Here is a 16,984-nt window from a genome sequence, read left to right as displayed (position 1 = left end):
TGCCGTTCAATAAGATCACGGCCAATCTGGCTGTGGACTCAGCTCCACTTACCTCATGTTCTCCATAACCTTAAATTGCCCTCTTCTTCAAAATATCTATGCATCTTATATACATTCAATGAGGCGACTTCTACTGCTTCATCCCAAGCTCATTGTTTTCATCCTTTTCTTAAGTTCTTTCTGCTTTCACAGTGCCTGCGACATGAAGTAAGATTGGGTGGTAAAGAATTGAGAAATAAACTGTATTGCTAACTATAGGATTAGAGAAACTAGTGATGGTATTTTGCTAATAAATTGTGCTTTCTTTGCAGATTAAACTGGTCAACATTAATTCCACGGATATCGTTGATGGAAAACCATCCATTGTCCTTGGTTTGATTTGGACCATAGTTTTATATTTCCAGGTGACCCTCAACATTAACATGTTACAGTTGCATGGCAGTCTTTGCAACTTGTTGCAACCTTATGTTTCATTGGCATATCCTTTTCACATACAGATTGAAGAGCTGACCAGTAACCTGACGCTGCTCTCGTCATTGCCCGGTAGTGTCTCATCAATGGAGAGTGTGGCCAACTCTGAGACTGGGAGCCCCCCAACTAAGAGAAAGGTTGTCAAGGACTTCAAGGGAAGTGCCAAGAAGGCTCTTCTGAAGTGGGTGCAGTACACTGCAGGAAAGTGAGTTCCACCTCAGCTTTTGTGGGTTGGAAAACTAATGATTACATGGCTCTTCCCAATTGCTAACATACTGTAAGTAAATATTTGAATGAAGCAGGTGGATCTTCTGATGCATTAACAGAGGTAATGAAGTGAAGACTAGGGACTGTGATGGTTGATACTTCAGAGGGAATAGTTTCTTAATGTGTGAATTCATTTGCAGGCAAGAGGGATATGAGTGCAGAGTCAAGGAACAATGGCGATCTTGAATGCTGCATTTCCCTGCTGCGAGAACTCGTGGCACCCAAACGTGACAAGCTCATAGCTTGCAAATGGATCCTAGGTTGAGACTGGGTCAGTCATGGGAGGCATCAACAGTGCCTGCCCTGAACTGCTATTGGCTGCAAAAGGCAGGTCTGAGGTCTTCATTGCCTCTATCTTTTTTTTCTTTGCTTTTTAAAATTTATTTATTATTTATTTTTTTAAATTAAAAACTCCCGCACTACCTTATTTAAATCCTGGAAAAAAAAACCTTTTGAAAGTAAACAAGGTATTGACTGAAATAAATATTGAATTCAAGGAAAAATATTCATTTTAATACAATTGACCCTTCCAATCAAAGTTAATGGAAGATCTTTCCACTTAATCAAATCTGCTTTAATCCATTTTAATATAGGCACATAATTTAACTGATATAATGACTGATAATTGACGTCTACAAGCACACCTAAATATTTAATTTTATTTGTCCACTTTAATTTTGTAATAATTTTAAATTCTGAATAATCTCCTATCCCAACTGGTAAAATTTAACTTTTATCCCAATTAACTTTATATCCTGACAATTCTCCAAATTTTGACAAACACTCTTGTATCTGCTTCAATGACCTTTCCAGTTCCATCAAATATATCAATACATTATCTGCAAATAAATTAATCTTGTATTCTTCATTCATAGCCTTCATCCCTCTAATTTCATCATTTTGTCTAATAGTCTAGGCTAATGGTTCAATAGCCAATGCAAATAAGGCAGGTGATAATGGGCAGCCCTGCCGAGTTGAACGAGTCAACCTAAATGGTAAAGAAATTTGACCATTTGTCACCACCCTAGCAATCGGGTTCGTAAATAAAGCTTTAACCCAACCAATAAAAAAAGGGCAGAATTTAAACTTTTCTAACACCTTAAATAAAAAATCCCATTCAACCCTATCAAAGGCCTTTTCTGCATCTAGTCGTTAGGCTGCTTTCGGTATGCATTGACCAAAGTAATTAATCGAAGAATATTATCAGATGCATTTCTATTCTTAATAAAACCTGTTTGATCAATATGTATCAACTTAGGTAAGTACGTAGCAAGTCTATTAGCTAGTACCTTGGCTATAATTTTATAATATACATTTAATAAAGAAATAGGTCTATATGAAGACACTTTTAATGGATCTCCATCTTGTTTTGGAATAGCAGTTATTAAAGCATTTGAACAAGATTCCGGCAACTTCTGTTCTTCAGTAACTTGTTTTAACACATCTCCAAATACACGAGATAAATCATCATAAAAAAATTTATAAAATTCCACAGGAAATCCAACGTCCCCTTGGGACTTTCCATTTGGGATTTCCTGTATAGCTTCCTTAATTTCAAAATCTGTAAATGGAGATTCCAATTTCTGGATATTTTTCTCATCTAATACCGGTAATCTCAATTTAGATAAATAAGATTCAATAGAACCATTCTATTCCCTTCAGAAGTATATAATTTTTGATAAAATGAGTAAAACTGGTCATTAATTTCCTGAGGCTTATAGGTAATTATTGAATTCTTTTTGACGGCATTAATAGTCCGAGATGCCTGTTCACCTTTCAATTGCCAAGCAAGTACCTTATGAGCTCTTTCTCCCAACCCATAATAGCATTGTTTAGTTCGATTAATTAAACGCTCAAACTGATAAGTTTGTAAAGTATTATAGCGTAATTTCAATTTCACTAATGTAGCTTTTTTGTCTTCAGTCACATCCTTCTAAAAGTCTTTCTCTAACTCAGCAATCTGATTTTCCAACATTAAACTTTCTGCCATAAATTGTTTCTTAACTTTCGTAGAATAACTAATAACCTGTCCCCTCAAATAAGCTTTTGACGCATCCCATACTACAAAATGTCTATCCACAGAATTAATATTCTCAGTCAAAAATAGAGATATGCTCTTTAACAAAAGTAACAAACTCTTTTTTTAATAAAATTGGATTAAACCTCCATCTATACGACGAATGTACCACTTCTGAACTTTCACAAGAAAAAAATAATAATGAATGGTCAGATAGAACTCTACTTTTATATTCAGCTTGCAATACTCTACCCTGTAGGTGTGCAGATACCAAAAAAAATCAATCCTAGAAACTGAATCATGTCATATGAATAAAAAGAAAAATCTTTCTCTGTAGGATTAACCTTTCTCCAAATATCTACCAGATTTAAATCCTTCATCAACACTTTGATCTGTTTTGCTGTCTTTGATTTCCTTATACTCTTTGGGTTTCTATCCATTAAAGGTTCCAAAACAGAATTAAAATCTCCCCCAACTAAAATATTTTCATTAGCCTGAGTTAACAATAAAAAACCTTCTGAAATAAACCTCTCATCATCTACATTAGGTGCATAAATATTAACCAAAGTCCAAGATTCAGCAAAGATTTTACAATTCACCCGTAAAACTCTACCTACATTTCTCTCTGAAGATTCCAATTCAAATGATAAATTCTTTTGTATCAAAATCACCACCCCTCTTGCCTTAGAATTAAAAGAAGAAAAAAACACATGTCCTACCCAATCTCTTTTCAATTTCAAATGTAACTTTTTGGTCAAATGTGTTTCTTGTAAAAAGGCAATATCAATTTTCATTTTTTTAATATAAGCCAATACCCTCTTTCGCTTAACTGGATTTTTAAATCCCTGAACATTAAAAGTTGCAAAATTCAAAGTAGACATTTTTACTAACTACTAATATATTTACACTCTATAAAATAATGCTCCCCTTTATAATTCTTCAAAAACACAAAAAAACCCCACCCCTCAATAAACAAAAAAAAAACCCAAACAAAAAAAACATAAAAACCATCTAAAGGTAGTAACACCCTAAATATCTGGATGTGTAAACCCACTAGTGGTAGATGACAGTCAAAACTTTCGGTGTCAACCACCCCCCCCCCCCCCAGCCAGATACATATTCATTATGTAATTAAGAACAATCAAATATAGTAAATTATTCAACCCAATGATTCCAAGCCCAATGATTGTTCCGGATCTTCAATGTCAAGAAGACTTCATGTCAGCTCTTCTTTCTTTCCATTATTTCCAAACCCATTCTTAGGAGGGAATGGTGAAGACAGCCCATTTCTTCGCAATGAATTAGCAAAAACCAAGGGATCGTGATCATTCTCGAAAAATTGAAATTGAAAGTTTCCATAAAAAAACCTTCAAAATTGCAGGATAACGAAAAGCAAACTTATAGCCCTTTCGCCATAAGACATCTTTAGCCAAATTAAATTCCCGTTGTCTTCTAATAAGCTCTTGACTCACATCAGCATTAAAAAAAACTGTATTGTTTTGAACCATCAACGGGGATTGACTCTGCTGCGCTTTCTGTACCGCCATTCGTAAAATCATTTCTCTATCTTGATATTTCAAACAACGAAGCAAAACCGCCCTTGGTGTTTGTCCAGAAAGTGGCTTTTTTCCTCAGTGCTCTATGGGCCTGATCCAATTCCAAACCTTCAGGAAAAAACTCTTTACCCAATACATCTAGGATCCAATGTTTAAAAAATTTTATTGCGTCAGATCCTTCAAAGTCAAAGTCCTCCAGAAGGCCAACTAGTTTCACATTATTTCTCCAGCTTTGATTTTCCAAAGAATCATTCTTCTTCAATAAATCCCTTCTTTGAATCCCCCAATCTACAAAAGAACCTTCCACTTTTTCAATTTTTTCTTCATTGCACTCCATTTGATTTTGACATTCAGAAAAAGCTGTTTCAATTAAAAAAAAATTATCTTGTACAACATCAACAGATTTTATACATCTGTTAATATCCCTCTTAACTACAGTCATTTCTTGTTTCATAGTTGACATTTCTTCACACAAAGTATTCATTTTTATTTTCATATCCATAAATCCTTGGGTTATTTGAGTTGACATTTGTTTTGACATCATCCATTTGAAAAGCAATTCCTTCCAAAACGGTGAACACTGAGTCCAATCCAGATTCCATAGCCTCTTTTTGAGGTCTACCTTCTTCTTTTCCTGTACAGGAGTAGAGGCTCCTCCTCCTGGGCAAATTCCAATAAGGTAAGTTCCTCTTCACCTTCAGTCACCATAGGTCCTCTGATTGTGCAGCTGCGGATCTGGACACTCAACGCTGGCACCCTGGCCTTGTCGGAGCGCCGGTGCTGGGTTCCCCCACAGCCCACACTTTTTCCAAAAGGTTCTGGACCCGGGATGCTCCTCCGATGCTACACTGCGCGTCCCCGGGCCACCCAGCAATGTCGCGGGCTCACAAGCCCTTTGTCTGTTGGGCCACCCGCTTGCACGGCTTCACGTGCACGGGGGTCGGCTACAGCCAAACTCACCTAAGTGCCGGCGCCATCTTGCGACTGCAGGATCGGTGCCGAAGTCATACTTGAACCATATAACCATATAACCGTTTACAGCACGGAAACAGGCCATGTCGGCCCTTCAAGTCCGTACTGGTTCACTTGAACAACTCCACTAGCTCCTCCGCAAACTCCTGAGAAAGTAGAGGTACAAGAGTATTTGATCCCCTGTGGTTTTCTACCCTTTTGATACAATCCACTGCTATGGTATGTCAGGATATTTGTAAATGGTGCTGCTGTTGTAATGAAGCAGGCAGTCATATGCGTAAAGTGAGTAGAGCAGGCGGATAACTATGCAGCCCTGTGGTGCTCTGGTACGGATGGAAATTGCGGAAGAAATATTCTTACCAATTCTCATTGATTGTGACTTGGAGGTGAGGAAATCTTATATCCAATTTCACAATGGGTTATTGAGGCCCAGGTTTTGAAGTTTGCTGATTAGTCTTAAGGGGATGATGGTGTTGAATGCCAAACTGTAGTCTATATAGGGCATCCTGATGTATGCATCTTTGCTGTCCAGGTGTTGGATTCAGCTGCGCAGGTAGGCCTCAAATCGTCTATACTTTTATATGGTAATTTCTTCTGAAGTTGAGTTTTAGATTTCTTCACATTAGTAGCCATGATGAATCACTGTTATTCAAAGAACTATAAATGCTATTTTTAACCACTTTAATACTTTTTAAAGTCAGGTATTTAATAATCTAGCTGGGGAAAGGTGAAACACACGTCTTTCTTGCCATGCCCACTTCATTGCCCCTATCTCTGCAGGGTTCCTCCTTCCTGTTTCACTGTAGCACATTTAACATCTCTGCTCTTTTTTGTAGGCGTATCGGCATTGAAGTGAAGGATTTTGGTCAGAGCTGGAGAAGTGGCATCGCCTTTCATTCAGTTATTCATGCCATCCGCCCCGACTTGACCGACTTGGAGAGGGTCAGAAACCAGTCAAACAGGGAGAACCTGGAGAGTGCTTTCACCATTGCTGAGACACAGCTTGGGATTCCAAGACTCCTGGACCCTGAAGGTATCTATCAATGGCCATTGCTTAGATTTCATTAAATTTTAAGGTTTTTGCCAGTGGATCATTCCCATTGTGGGAGTCCAGAAACACTCTCCATGAGTCATACAGCACAGAACAGGCCCTTCTGCCCACCTTGTTCTTGCTGACCAAGATGTCAATTCCATTTTGTTCAAGGTGAAGGATTTAGGAGTGGCCTGAGGGTCAACTTGTTTCACTTTGACGGTGGTGCATATCCTTCTAAACCCTGTTCTTAAATCTGTCCAATTGTAGTTTGAATGTTGTAATTGTGCTCATGTCAACAGTTTTTTCTGGTAGCTCATTCCAGATGATGACCATCCTTTGAGTGAAAAAGTTACCCCTCAGGTCCCTCTTAAATCTCTCCCCACTCACCTTAAACTTCTGCTCTCGTTCTAGAATCTCCTACCCTGGGAAACTGACTGTAAGAATTCACTTGATCCATCCCCCCTCATGATTTTATAAACTTCTAAAAGGTCACTTGCTTATCAAATCATGAGAGACATGGATAAAGACACTTCTATTATATATTTCCAACTCCCAAGGCTTTTCACAAGAGTGCTTCAGGGAAGATGGTGACATTATCAGGGCAGGCAACCTGAAACGTGGTCAAAGAAGCTTTAAGGATGATGTAGAATGGTGAAGGATCAATGAGATTTGGGGAGGGGCTGTCAGGTAACACTGAGCATTGCGTCCAGTGGTGGACTGACGGAAATTGGGCGTGAATGAAACCTGAATTGGAGGAGCTCAATGGTTTTGAAGGAGGTGAGCAATAAATTCATAAGAAACAGGAATAAGCCAGCCACAAGATCAAGGAACAGAAGCAATCCATTCAGCCCATTGAATCTGCTCTGTGAGCCCCTGAGATTACTCTACCATTCAAAACGTTCAGGAATTATTTAACCTTGATCTCAACGCCACTGTACCACTATCTCCACATATTCCTTGACTCCCTCGTGTTTAAAATAGACTTACAGCACTATAACATGCACATCTGGTCCACGAGCCCATGCCGCCCAATTACACCCAATTAACCTAAAACCTCATACACTCTGAAGAGTGGGAGGAAACGGGAACACCCGAGGAAAACGTGCAGACACGAGAAGAATGTGCAAACTCCTTGCAGACAGTGTTGGATTTGAACTGGCACTGTAATGGCATTGCACTAATGCTACACTAATTGTCAGAACATCTGTCAATCTCTGACTCGAGTATGTCCAGTGACTACTCCTCCACAGCTCCCTGGTGGGGAGAGATTTGCAAAGATTCATAACTCCCTCGCAGAAAAACCAAAATGGTGACTCCTTATTCTGAAAGTATGCCCCGTGATTCTAAATACCCATCTGGGGGAAATAGCCTTCCAACTGCTATCCTACAATTCCCTTCAGAATTCCTCTAATATTTCAATAAGACCACCTCTCATTTTCTGAACTCCATTGAGTAAAGGCCCATCCTTCATACATCAACATCTTCACCTTGGGAATAAATTCCATGAACCTTTTCTGCACCACTTCCAATGTAAATTTATCATTCCTTGGACAAAATGTCCACACACTGCCTGCCCCTGGTATTGCCTCATCCAGCACCTTGTAGTGTTGGATCAAAACCTCCCCACTTTTAAATCACACACTTTTCAACATTTATGATCCTCCTTTGAAACCAAAGGTGAGCGAATTGTGAAGTGGTGCATTTGCAAACCAGGAGTCAACCAGAAGGCAAGACGCTGACTGGTCTTAATGCCCCAGTTACCCTCTGTGGGTGAGGAAAGGCAGCAGGAGCCACAACACTGGGCCTTGATAGTAGTCCAATGGCCTCTTCAGCACAGCAACTGAAAGTAAATGGCTGACACCTGCAGATACTCAAAGAGCATGGAGATAGCATGGTTAAGATGGCGAGAAGGACTTCTCTCTCAGATAGAAACAGACCCTGTCGCCTACCAAGAGCAAGCAGATCCATCAAGTATCTATGAATACTAATCCCATTTACCAGTACGTGGTCTGTGCCTGTCCATGCCATGGCAATCAAATGACAACTGGAATTTTTTTTTTTACTTTCTGTGGATGCTGTGTGACCTGCTAAGTTTCTCCAGTGTTTTAGTTTCTTGGCAATTCAGGTGTTTGTTGTGATACTTTGTAAATGCCCTCTGGCCATTTCCTCAGATCCCCATGACCTCAATCTCTGCCCTCTGGTTTGAGATGCATCTGTTATGCGGCTGGATAAGATAGCTATAGTAAAGATGGTAGGATGATTAGTTACCCCTTGGTGAAGATGAATGGCAAAAGGAAGCAAACTGGAGTTGATGGGGAAGCTAGGGTTTTTCTCCTTGGAGTGAAGAAGGATGATAGGTGACTTAATCAAGATCTGTAAGACAGGATGGACAGCGGCATCTCTTTCCCAGGGCGACAAGAGCAAACATTAGAGGACATCTGTACAAGATTAGGGGAGGAAGTTTAAAGGAGACATCAGGTGAATTTGTTTTTTTTTTTGCAGAGGGTTGTAGGCACCTCCCATGTATTGCCGGGGGGTCGGGGGAGGTTGGTACATTAAAAAGACTTTGAGGCAGGCACATAGATGCAAGAAAAATAGAGGGTTTATAGGAATGAGGTAGAGAAGGTTTAGACTGTTGAGAAGATTTTGATAGGTTGGCACAACATTGTGAGCAGAAGGCCTGAACTGTGCCATAATGTTCTGCATTCTATGGACACGTGTAAGAGATAATATGTTGCAGGGCACAGTTAAAGGAGGGAGGGATGGGCATTTGCGGAATTGCTCCTGTTGGAGGAGGGATTGCCGTAATTGATGGAATGGCTTCCTTCTCTGTGAGAAGATATACCAGTGGGGCACAACTATTGGGCTGGCATACAACTCTCTGTGTAAGCATCATTTGGATTGCTAGGGCGATCCATCAGTGATTCTAGGGGGAGCTGGGATCTGGACATCTCAAAAGGTTTACGACCAACATCCTTGTGGGGAGGTTTGCGACAGCTATTGGAAGGGTTCAGGCCAGTTTGGAAGCAGTTAGAAAGCTGGCAGCAATCTCAAAAGCACGGGGGTGGGAGGGAGGAGGGGTGGTGGGGACTAGATGTGGCAAGTACGGAGTAAATCCAGCAAAGTCTGGAAACGCTCATCAGGTCAGGTAGCATGTGTGAAGAAAGAAAAGGTTTTACTTTGTACAAGCTGATGCCTGACCTGTGGCCTGCCGGCAGTACTTACTGCTGACGTTGAAGATTTCCAGTATCTGTGGTTTTCTCTTGTTTACAATGGAAAGTAAAGGCTGTACTAAAGTTATCAGGGAAGCAGAACAATTAGCTTGGACTTGGGAAGAAGCGAGAAGGAAGAGAAAGAAAGCAAAGAAGTTGGGGCAAAGACGTTCCCGCAAGAAGGTGTAGTGAGGACACAGGTGGAGTTGAATGGGAATGAAAGTGAACCCAGTAATTTTATTTGCTTCCTCTTGACACACTACAACCACCCTCTCTCAAGTCAGCACCATTAACAGTCATATCCTTCAATCTCTCCTGGTCTCAGTTACCAACGATCCCTTTCGTTCTTCCCAACACCTCTGGAACTTAAAAACTTGCCGTATGTCAAATCCTGCTCAAATCTGAAATGTTGCCTCTGTTTCTCTTTGTGCAAGTGCTGCCTGTCTGACTGAGTAGCACCAGCTTTTAGTTCGGACCTGCAGCACCGGAATGGTTTTGCTCGGATTAGGCGGCCCAGGTTGCCGTCTCATCTCCATTAGCCTGAGCAGCCCAAAACATTAGTTTGGAATTCCAAAGGGCCTGTCCTCACTGTCTGACTCAATGTTGTTCAGTATCTTCAAGGAACAGTAGAACTAAGGGGAGTCATGTGATGGAGTAATGGCTGGTCGAGTGGAACCAGCCCTCTCCAGAGAAAGGAAAAAAAGTGTGAAAAAACAGAGCTCAATAAACATAAAATACAGGAAGAGAAGGATAAAGTTACAGAGAAGAGACAGAAGATAGCACCCAAAAGAGAAAAAGTAAGAATAACAGAGAAAAGGGAAGAAGGAAAATCACTGGAAAAGAAAAAAGAAGGCCTTAACTGCACATCGAAGCAGAGAGCCACCGTGAAGAGGAGCGGCCGATCTCTGGTGTTGGTGAGTCCCCAGAGGAGCGGTGTCCTCCCAATCAGCGGACTTCAAAAATGGCTCTCAGAGCCAAGGAGAGGTGCGCAACTGTGCATGTGCGAAGAGTTGCGCATGCACAGTCGCAAGTAAAAGAAAAGGATAACGCTGGCGGGAAGGGGACTCAGGTGAGGAGTGGCCAGCTGAGAGATGCCCAGTATCGGGGCGTTCGGCTGGGAGAAGTAAGCAAGAAAGAAGAAAAGAAGAGTGGTGAGAAAGAGAATGAAGGGCTAGAAGAGGCAATAGGGTGACAGGTAGGGGGACGAACTGCGGCAGGAGGCCCAGCAGTGGGTCGGCCTGCAGCAGGGGGCCCAGCAGCGTTTCGACCTGCAGCGGGAGGACCAACAATGGGTCGACCTGCAGCGGGAGGCCCTACAATGGGTCGACCTGCAGCGGGAGGCCCAACAATGGGTCGACCTGCAGCGGGAGGTCCAACAATGGGTCGACCTGCAGCGGGAGGCCCAACAATGGGTCGACCTGCAGCGGGAGGCCCAACAATGGGTCGACCTGCAGCGGGAGGCCCAACAATGGGTCGACCTGCAGCGGGAGGCCCAACAATGGGTCGACCTGCAGCGGGAGGCCCAACAATGGGTCGACCTGCAGCGGGAGGCCCCACAATGGGTCGACCTGCAGCGGGAGGCCCCACAATGGGTCGACCTGCAGCGGGAGGCCCCACAATGGGTCGACCTGCAGCGGGAGGCCCCACAATGGGTCGACCTGCAGCGGGAGGCCCCACAATGGGTCGACCTGCAGCGGGAGGCCCAACAATGGGTCGACCTGCAGCGGGAGGCCCAACAATGGGTCGACCTGCAGCGGGAGGCCCAACAATGGGTCGACCTGCAGCGGGAGGCCCAACAATGGGTCGACCTGCAGCGGGAGGCCCAACAATGGGTCGACCTGCAGCGGGAGGCCCAACAATGGGTCGACCTGCAGCGGGAGGGCCAACAATGGGTCGACCTGCAGCGGGAGGCCCAACAATGGGTCGACCTGCAGCGGGAGGCCCAACAATGGGACGACCTGCAGCGGGAGGCCCAAAAATTTCAAAGGAAAGAAGAAGGTAAAATAGAAGGACAACGTTTAGATAAAGCCTTTTTCGAAGAACAAATGAGGTCATTAAAAGAATGGCTATCATTAGAATTTAGTTCAATCAAAAGAAAAATGAAAAGAGCTGAAGACAGAATGCAAAGCTGAGAGTTGGTCATGACTGAAATAGGGAATAGAGTAGAAAATGTGGAGGAACGAGAAGCTGCTGTAGAAATGAAGATAAATGATTTAAGATGGAAGTTGGAAGAGAGCAAAAAAAACATTAAAGAGACACAAGATTTATTGTCACAAAAAATTGATGTATTGGAAAACTACAGTAGGCGAAACAACATAAAAATAGTGGGCCTGAAAGAAGGCAAAGAAGGGTCAAATATTAAGGAATTTATAAACAGATGGATCCCGAAGGTGCTGGGAATGACAGGTTCACATGAAGAAATAGAAATCAAAAGGGCGCATAGTGCGCTAGTACCTAAACCGCCACCACATCAAAAGCCGAGATCCATATTGGTAGAATTTCTAAGACATATGACAAGAGAAAGCATACTGGAGCAGGCAAGAAAGAAGGTTAGAGAAAACAATAAGACAATAAGGGACAAAAAATATTTTTTTACCCGGACATAAGCTTCAAACTTTTAAAGAAGAGGAAAGAATTCAACGTGGCGAAAACAATCTTATGGAAGAAAGGGTATAACTTTATATTAAGACATCCAGCAGTACTCAAAGTATTTATTCCTAGGGAACAGTATAGACTGTTCTCGGACCCAAAGAAAGCCCAAGAATTTGCTGAACATGTGCAGGACAGGAGAAGAGAGGAGGAGGAGTGACAAGAAGGATGACCGGCAAGAAAATATACAAAAATATGTAAAAATATAAAGTAAAGATAATGTATATATAAACATTTAAAGATGGATAAGAGAAGGGGAAGAAGGGGGTAAAAAAGAGCTTTGTTTTATGTATAGGAAAATAGTGTTCTCTGGGGGGGACTGGGGGTGGGACAATAATGGTCACTGCGAAATCAGTTGACGCTTGCGAGTAAGTTTGCAAACCGAATGGAAAGGGGAGTTGTGTTTGCCGTCAAGGGACAAGGGGAAATCCAAGGAAGGGAGGTTCATTTGGAGTTAAAGGGTTATTGCTTGTGGGGATTGTTGGGGTATTTCATGTCAAGTGCATTGAACATATTGAGATTAAAAAGGAAAACTTAAAAAACAGTAATGGAAAAAAGGGATGGAGGTGGTGAAGAGGCAGAAAAGAAGTGAAAATAAAGATATAAGATGGTCATGTTGGACTATATGACTATAAACATTGACGGAATATATAACCAAGTTTAAGTGTATCCCATTGAAAAAAAAAATCACATATAATTTAAAAGACAAAGTTACAATGTTTGAAAAAACCTGGGAACCATATATGGAACAGAAAGAGCAGGCCTTGGAGCACCACCACCCAAAATGATAAGAAGATAAACACGATCAGATTTAATGAGTATAAGTAGATGATACGTCTTTTTTGTTTGTATTCCTTTTGTTTAAAGATATTGTTTAATTGTATTTTATATGTTCAATATTTACTGTTTTTGGAGGGGGGTGGGAAGTGGGAAAAAAGAGAAAATGTCACTGTGAATATTTAAAGAGATGCATCTGTAAATATATTGGTCGATATGGTTTATAGTGCGATAAATAAAGAATTACAACAAAAAAAGGAGTAGAAGCATGGCTTCTAACAGAATGATGCTTTACAGATGTTGATGTTGACAAACCAGATGAAAAATCCATCATGACCTATGTGGCCCAGTTTCTGAAGCACCATCCAGATCCTCGGGAGACTGAGAATGAACCGCCAGAGGAAGAAGTGAGTCCTGCTTCCTATTTCCACCATTCTTCCTATTTCTGTAGAATCTTCAAATAATGTTAGTGGTAATGAATGATAATTTATTATCATATACAAAGTACAATGTAGATTTACACTGAAATGCTGCTGCAAACATGAACAAACAAGGACCCATTAAACGACCTTCGCTGAAAAAAGGTAATAAATATAAGAGGATAGATAAATATTTCCAATTGCAGTTACATGAAAAGCAAAATGCAGACAGTTCTTTTGGAAATCCTGGATTAGTTTATGGTTAGGGTCAGAACAGAAGGTTTAAGAGCCTGATAGCTTTTGGAAAAACAACTGTACTTTGACCTGGAGATTCTGGACCAGGCAGTGTCGAGCGAAGACGTGCCCTGTTTTGCCTGCACCAGCCAAATCCCACTCCCTTTCTCTTCCCCTTGACCCTGAGATGGCCTGTCCTTGTTATTTGTCAATTTGAAACTGAAGCATTGCCATTGGTTCAACTTTGAGCTAACAGGCAGCCAAAGATGCATGCTGATTTACTTCGCGTCGAGTGAGCAAGTAACTGCTAACACCGGAAAACGGACACAGAAACACTGACCTTTCGTCGGAACTGAGATAACAAGCCTGTTTTTAAGTTGCAGAGTGGGCAAGGGAAGTGAGAACATGTGACTGGATGTGGACCAAACTAAAATTTGGGAAGATGGATTGGGTTGCCTGAGAGGGTGGGAAGGCTTCTTAACAGCAGTTAATTTGTCTGGAGAAGGTGTAAATATTGAGAGAAGGGAAACCCCATCCTTCCTCCTTCCCAAAAAGTTTTTCTTTTCTAAATGTTCCCAGTTCCTGCAAAAGGTCAGCAACTTGGTGTTAACTTTATCTCAGTTTCCACAGATACATTTGACTTGCATTCTTGTTTCTTATTACTGCATAAGCGAGCATTTTCTCTTTCCTTATTGTGATAATGAGTTTGATGACTTGCACCACATCACTCAAGATCTCATGTCCTTTCACATTCTATCAGAAGAGTTCGTCCTCCTAGTTGTCGTTGAGTTTAGAAACTCGAGTGCCCAGAATACAGGAGGCTACAGAAACTGGTAAACTTAGTCAAGTCCATCACGGGCACTGACCTCCGATCCATTGCCGACATCTATGGGAGGTGCTGCCCCCACAGCTACACACAGTCCAATCCAGTCCAAACTATTGGTAACCCAAGCTCCACATTAGAACCTCCATTATAATTAGGAACCCCTCAGTACCCACTCGCATCCGGGTTCTGATACATGGAACCCTTTCAGCCAGCTTCGAGTCAATCTTCAGCAGTTCGCAGCCTGGTGTAAGTCCCTTGACCGCAGTCTCCAGTGACCCACAGCCTCCGTCGGTTCCTTGCCTTGAGTCACCAGCAGCCTGCCCCCTGTGTGGGGTGTCCTCCAACCGCAGAACCCCTCACAGGTCCACTGCCATGGTTGCCGTGCCATGGGTTGTCTCCTCTGCTTCTCTTTCTCAGACCGAGAAGTGGGGATGGTCTCCCTGTTTTCTAGTGCCCTGTGCCAGTCCTCTGCTTCCCTGGAGTTTGCAACCCCTTGTGGCCTGCTGCTGATCATAGGCACCACCATCGCAGTTGCAGACCCCACTCGGCTGCAGCAGGTAAGAATTTTGGTGCATCGGTACATTGTACTGATGAATAAGACAATAAACTCATTTCATCTCATTCTAGATCTGATGAAGTGTCTCCAACTGAAATGTTAAATCTGATTCTCTTCCCATCCCAGTCTCCACATTCTGAAAGTCTTTCCCAAAACCTTTCTCTTTCTCTTTCTCTCTCTCCCTGTTGAGACACTTTCTCAAATGCATCAAGCTTTGGGCCACTTTTTTTGTTCAGTTCCAAATGTTGGTGTTGTGATGCTTTAATATGTTAATTGGCGTATAGAAATAACATTTTTGGCAGCAGACACCTTACGGCAAAACAGGGCCAACCTGCACTTGACGTTCTTCAGTTTATGTGAGTTCCTCTATTTTCAGTCACCTTTAAACTACAAATTGATCCTTTTTATAACTTTGTCAAGAAGTATTGTTGTTAAAAAGTTTGACAGTTTGAAAGCACTAATTGTAACTTCTCAAATGAGTGAAACAAACTGTTTTATCTCTCCGCTTGTGGGTTGATCTCCATGATAATTCTGAGTGTAAAATGTTTCTCAAACTATGACCCCCCCCCCCCCAACCAGTCCCCCTGGAGTTGCATCTCTTGCCATTCACGTCGTGCTGTGAAATTTCTAGTGGCTAAACAGAAAGGTTATGTAACATTGCAAATTTCAGTCAGTGTTCCTGTAACCATGGATGCGGCCTTCCATTGTTGATCAGGCTCAAATTCAGCACCCTCTTGTTTCCACTCGTTCACTGTGCCACTGTTTTTTGTTCCATGCACCATCAGCGAGAGGGTAAACCGATGCTGAGAGATGCAAAAACGTGGTTGGAGCAGTTTGAAAGGGAACTCACAAGAGCTCAAGTGGCGGAAGGAGGGTTCCAGGAGCGATATCAGGTGGGTTGACTTGATTCCCCCTCTACTGTCCTTTTTGAAGGGTGCAGAAGGTAAAAGTACTTTCTCTGTTGGGAAGGTCAGAGCAGACCCGTCATGAAATCACTGGCCTTTGAACACGTCAGGGTACAGGAAATTTAGAAGACAAGCCCCAAAAGGCATTTTGCTCTCCATATTTAAAGAACAGAAGGCAATCTCATTGAAATGTAGAAATTTTTTTTTTCATTCAAAACTTTATTTATTAATTTTAACATATGAAGAAAGTAAGTAATTCACGTACAGAAAAAATACAAAATAAAGTAATACAAGTACAAAGTAACATAGTTAATACAATACCAATCTCGGCATCTCCCCCTAACAACTAAAAACTAAGACTAAAAAAAAACTATTTTTAACCCCTAAACCCCCCCTCCCCACCCCCATGATAAAAAGTGAAGAATTAATACTATTAGTATAATAAAAAAAATAAAAAATATATATCCTAAAAAAAGATCGATATATATAAAAAAAATTAAGTATTAATTATTAATACAAAAAAATTTTATTATATAAGAATATATATGAAAAAACAAAAACAAAAAGAACTTAAACGAAAACAAAACCAACTAATAATAAAAAAAACTAAAAAAAAGGAAAAGAAAGAAAAAAAAGAAAGAAAAAAAGAAAACATATATAGAAAAAATATATAATAAAAAAGTTTTTTTAAAGAAATAAATGATTAATTCAAACTTATTTAAATTGTATCTAATCAATAAATGGGGTCGACTTTAATTCATAAAAAGACATCTTATCTTGAATAGAAAAAGATATTCTTTCCATAACCAAACAAAACTTCATCTCTGAATACCACCTATCTAAAGACAATACACTTCTATTCTTCCAAGTAATCGCTATACATTTCTTGGCCACTGCCAGCGCTAAGTAAATAAAAGAGATCTGGTAATTATCTAATTCTAAATCAATCAACGGTTGCATATTCCCTAATAAAAATATATCAGGGTCTAATACAATATGAAGATTATATAGATTATTAAATACAGATTGAATACCTTTCCAAAATTGTTGTAACCGATCACACAACCAAACAGCATGTAAAAAAGTACCA

At 41.1% G+C, this 16,984-nt stretch overlaps 1 protein-coding gene across 15 annotated transcripts in view; it reads left to right on the top strand.

Moving 5' to 3' along the window:
- Nucleotides 1-16,984, top strand: part of syne1b (spectrin repeat containing, nuclear envelope 1b) — a 665,691-nt gene that overhangs the window by 121,860 nt on the left and 526,847 nt on the right. For all 15 annotated transcript variants that reach the window (XM_069932310.1, XM_069932313.1, XM_069932309.1 and 12 more), the window contains 5 exons: nt 312-404; nt 498-676; nt 6,120-6,316; nt 13,252-13,361; nt 15,775-15,882. In XM_069932310.1, coding sequence (XP_069788411.1) covers nt 312-404; nt 498-676; nt 6,120-6,316; nt 13,252-13,361; nt 15,775-15,882 — 687 coding nt within the window. The remainder of the gene's footprint in view (nt 1-311; nt 405-497; nt 677-6,119; nt 6,317-13,251; nt 13,362-15,774; nt 15,883-16,984) is intronic.

This window comes from Narcine bancroftii, chromosome 4, assembly GCF_036971445.1.
Source record: "Narcine bancroftii isolate sNarBan1 chromosome 4, sNarBan1.hap1, whole genome shotgun sequence".
NCBI lineage: Eukaryota > Metazoa > Chordata > Chondrichthyes > Torpediniformes > Narcinidae > Narcine > Narcine bancroftii.
This window is presented reverse-complemented; position numbering and strand designations above follow the sequence as displayed.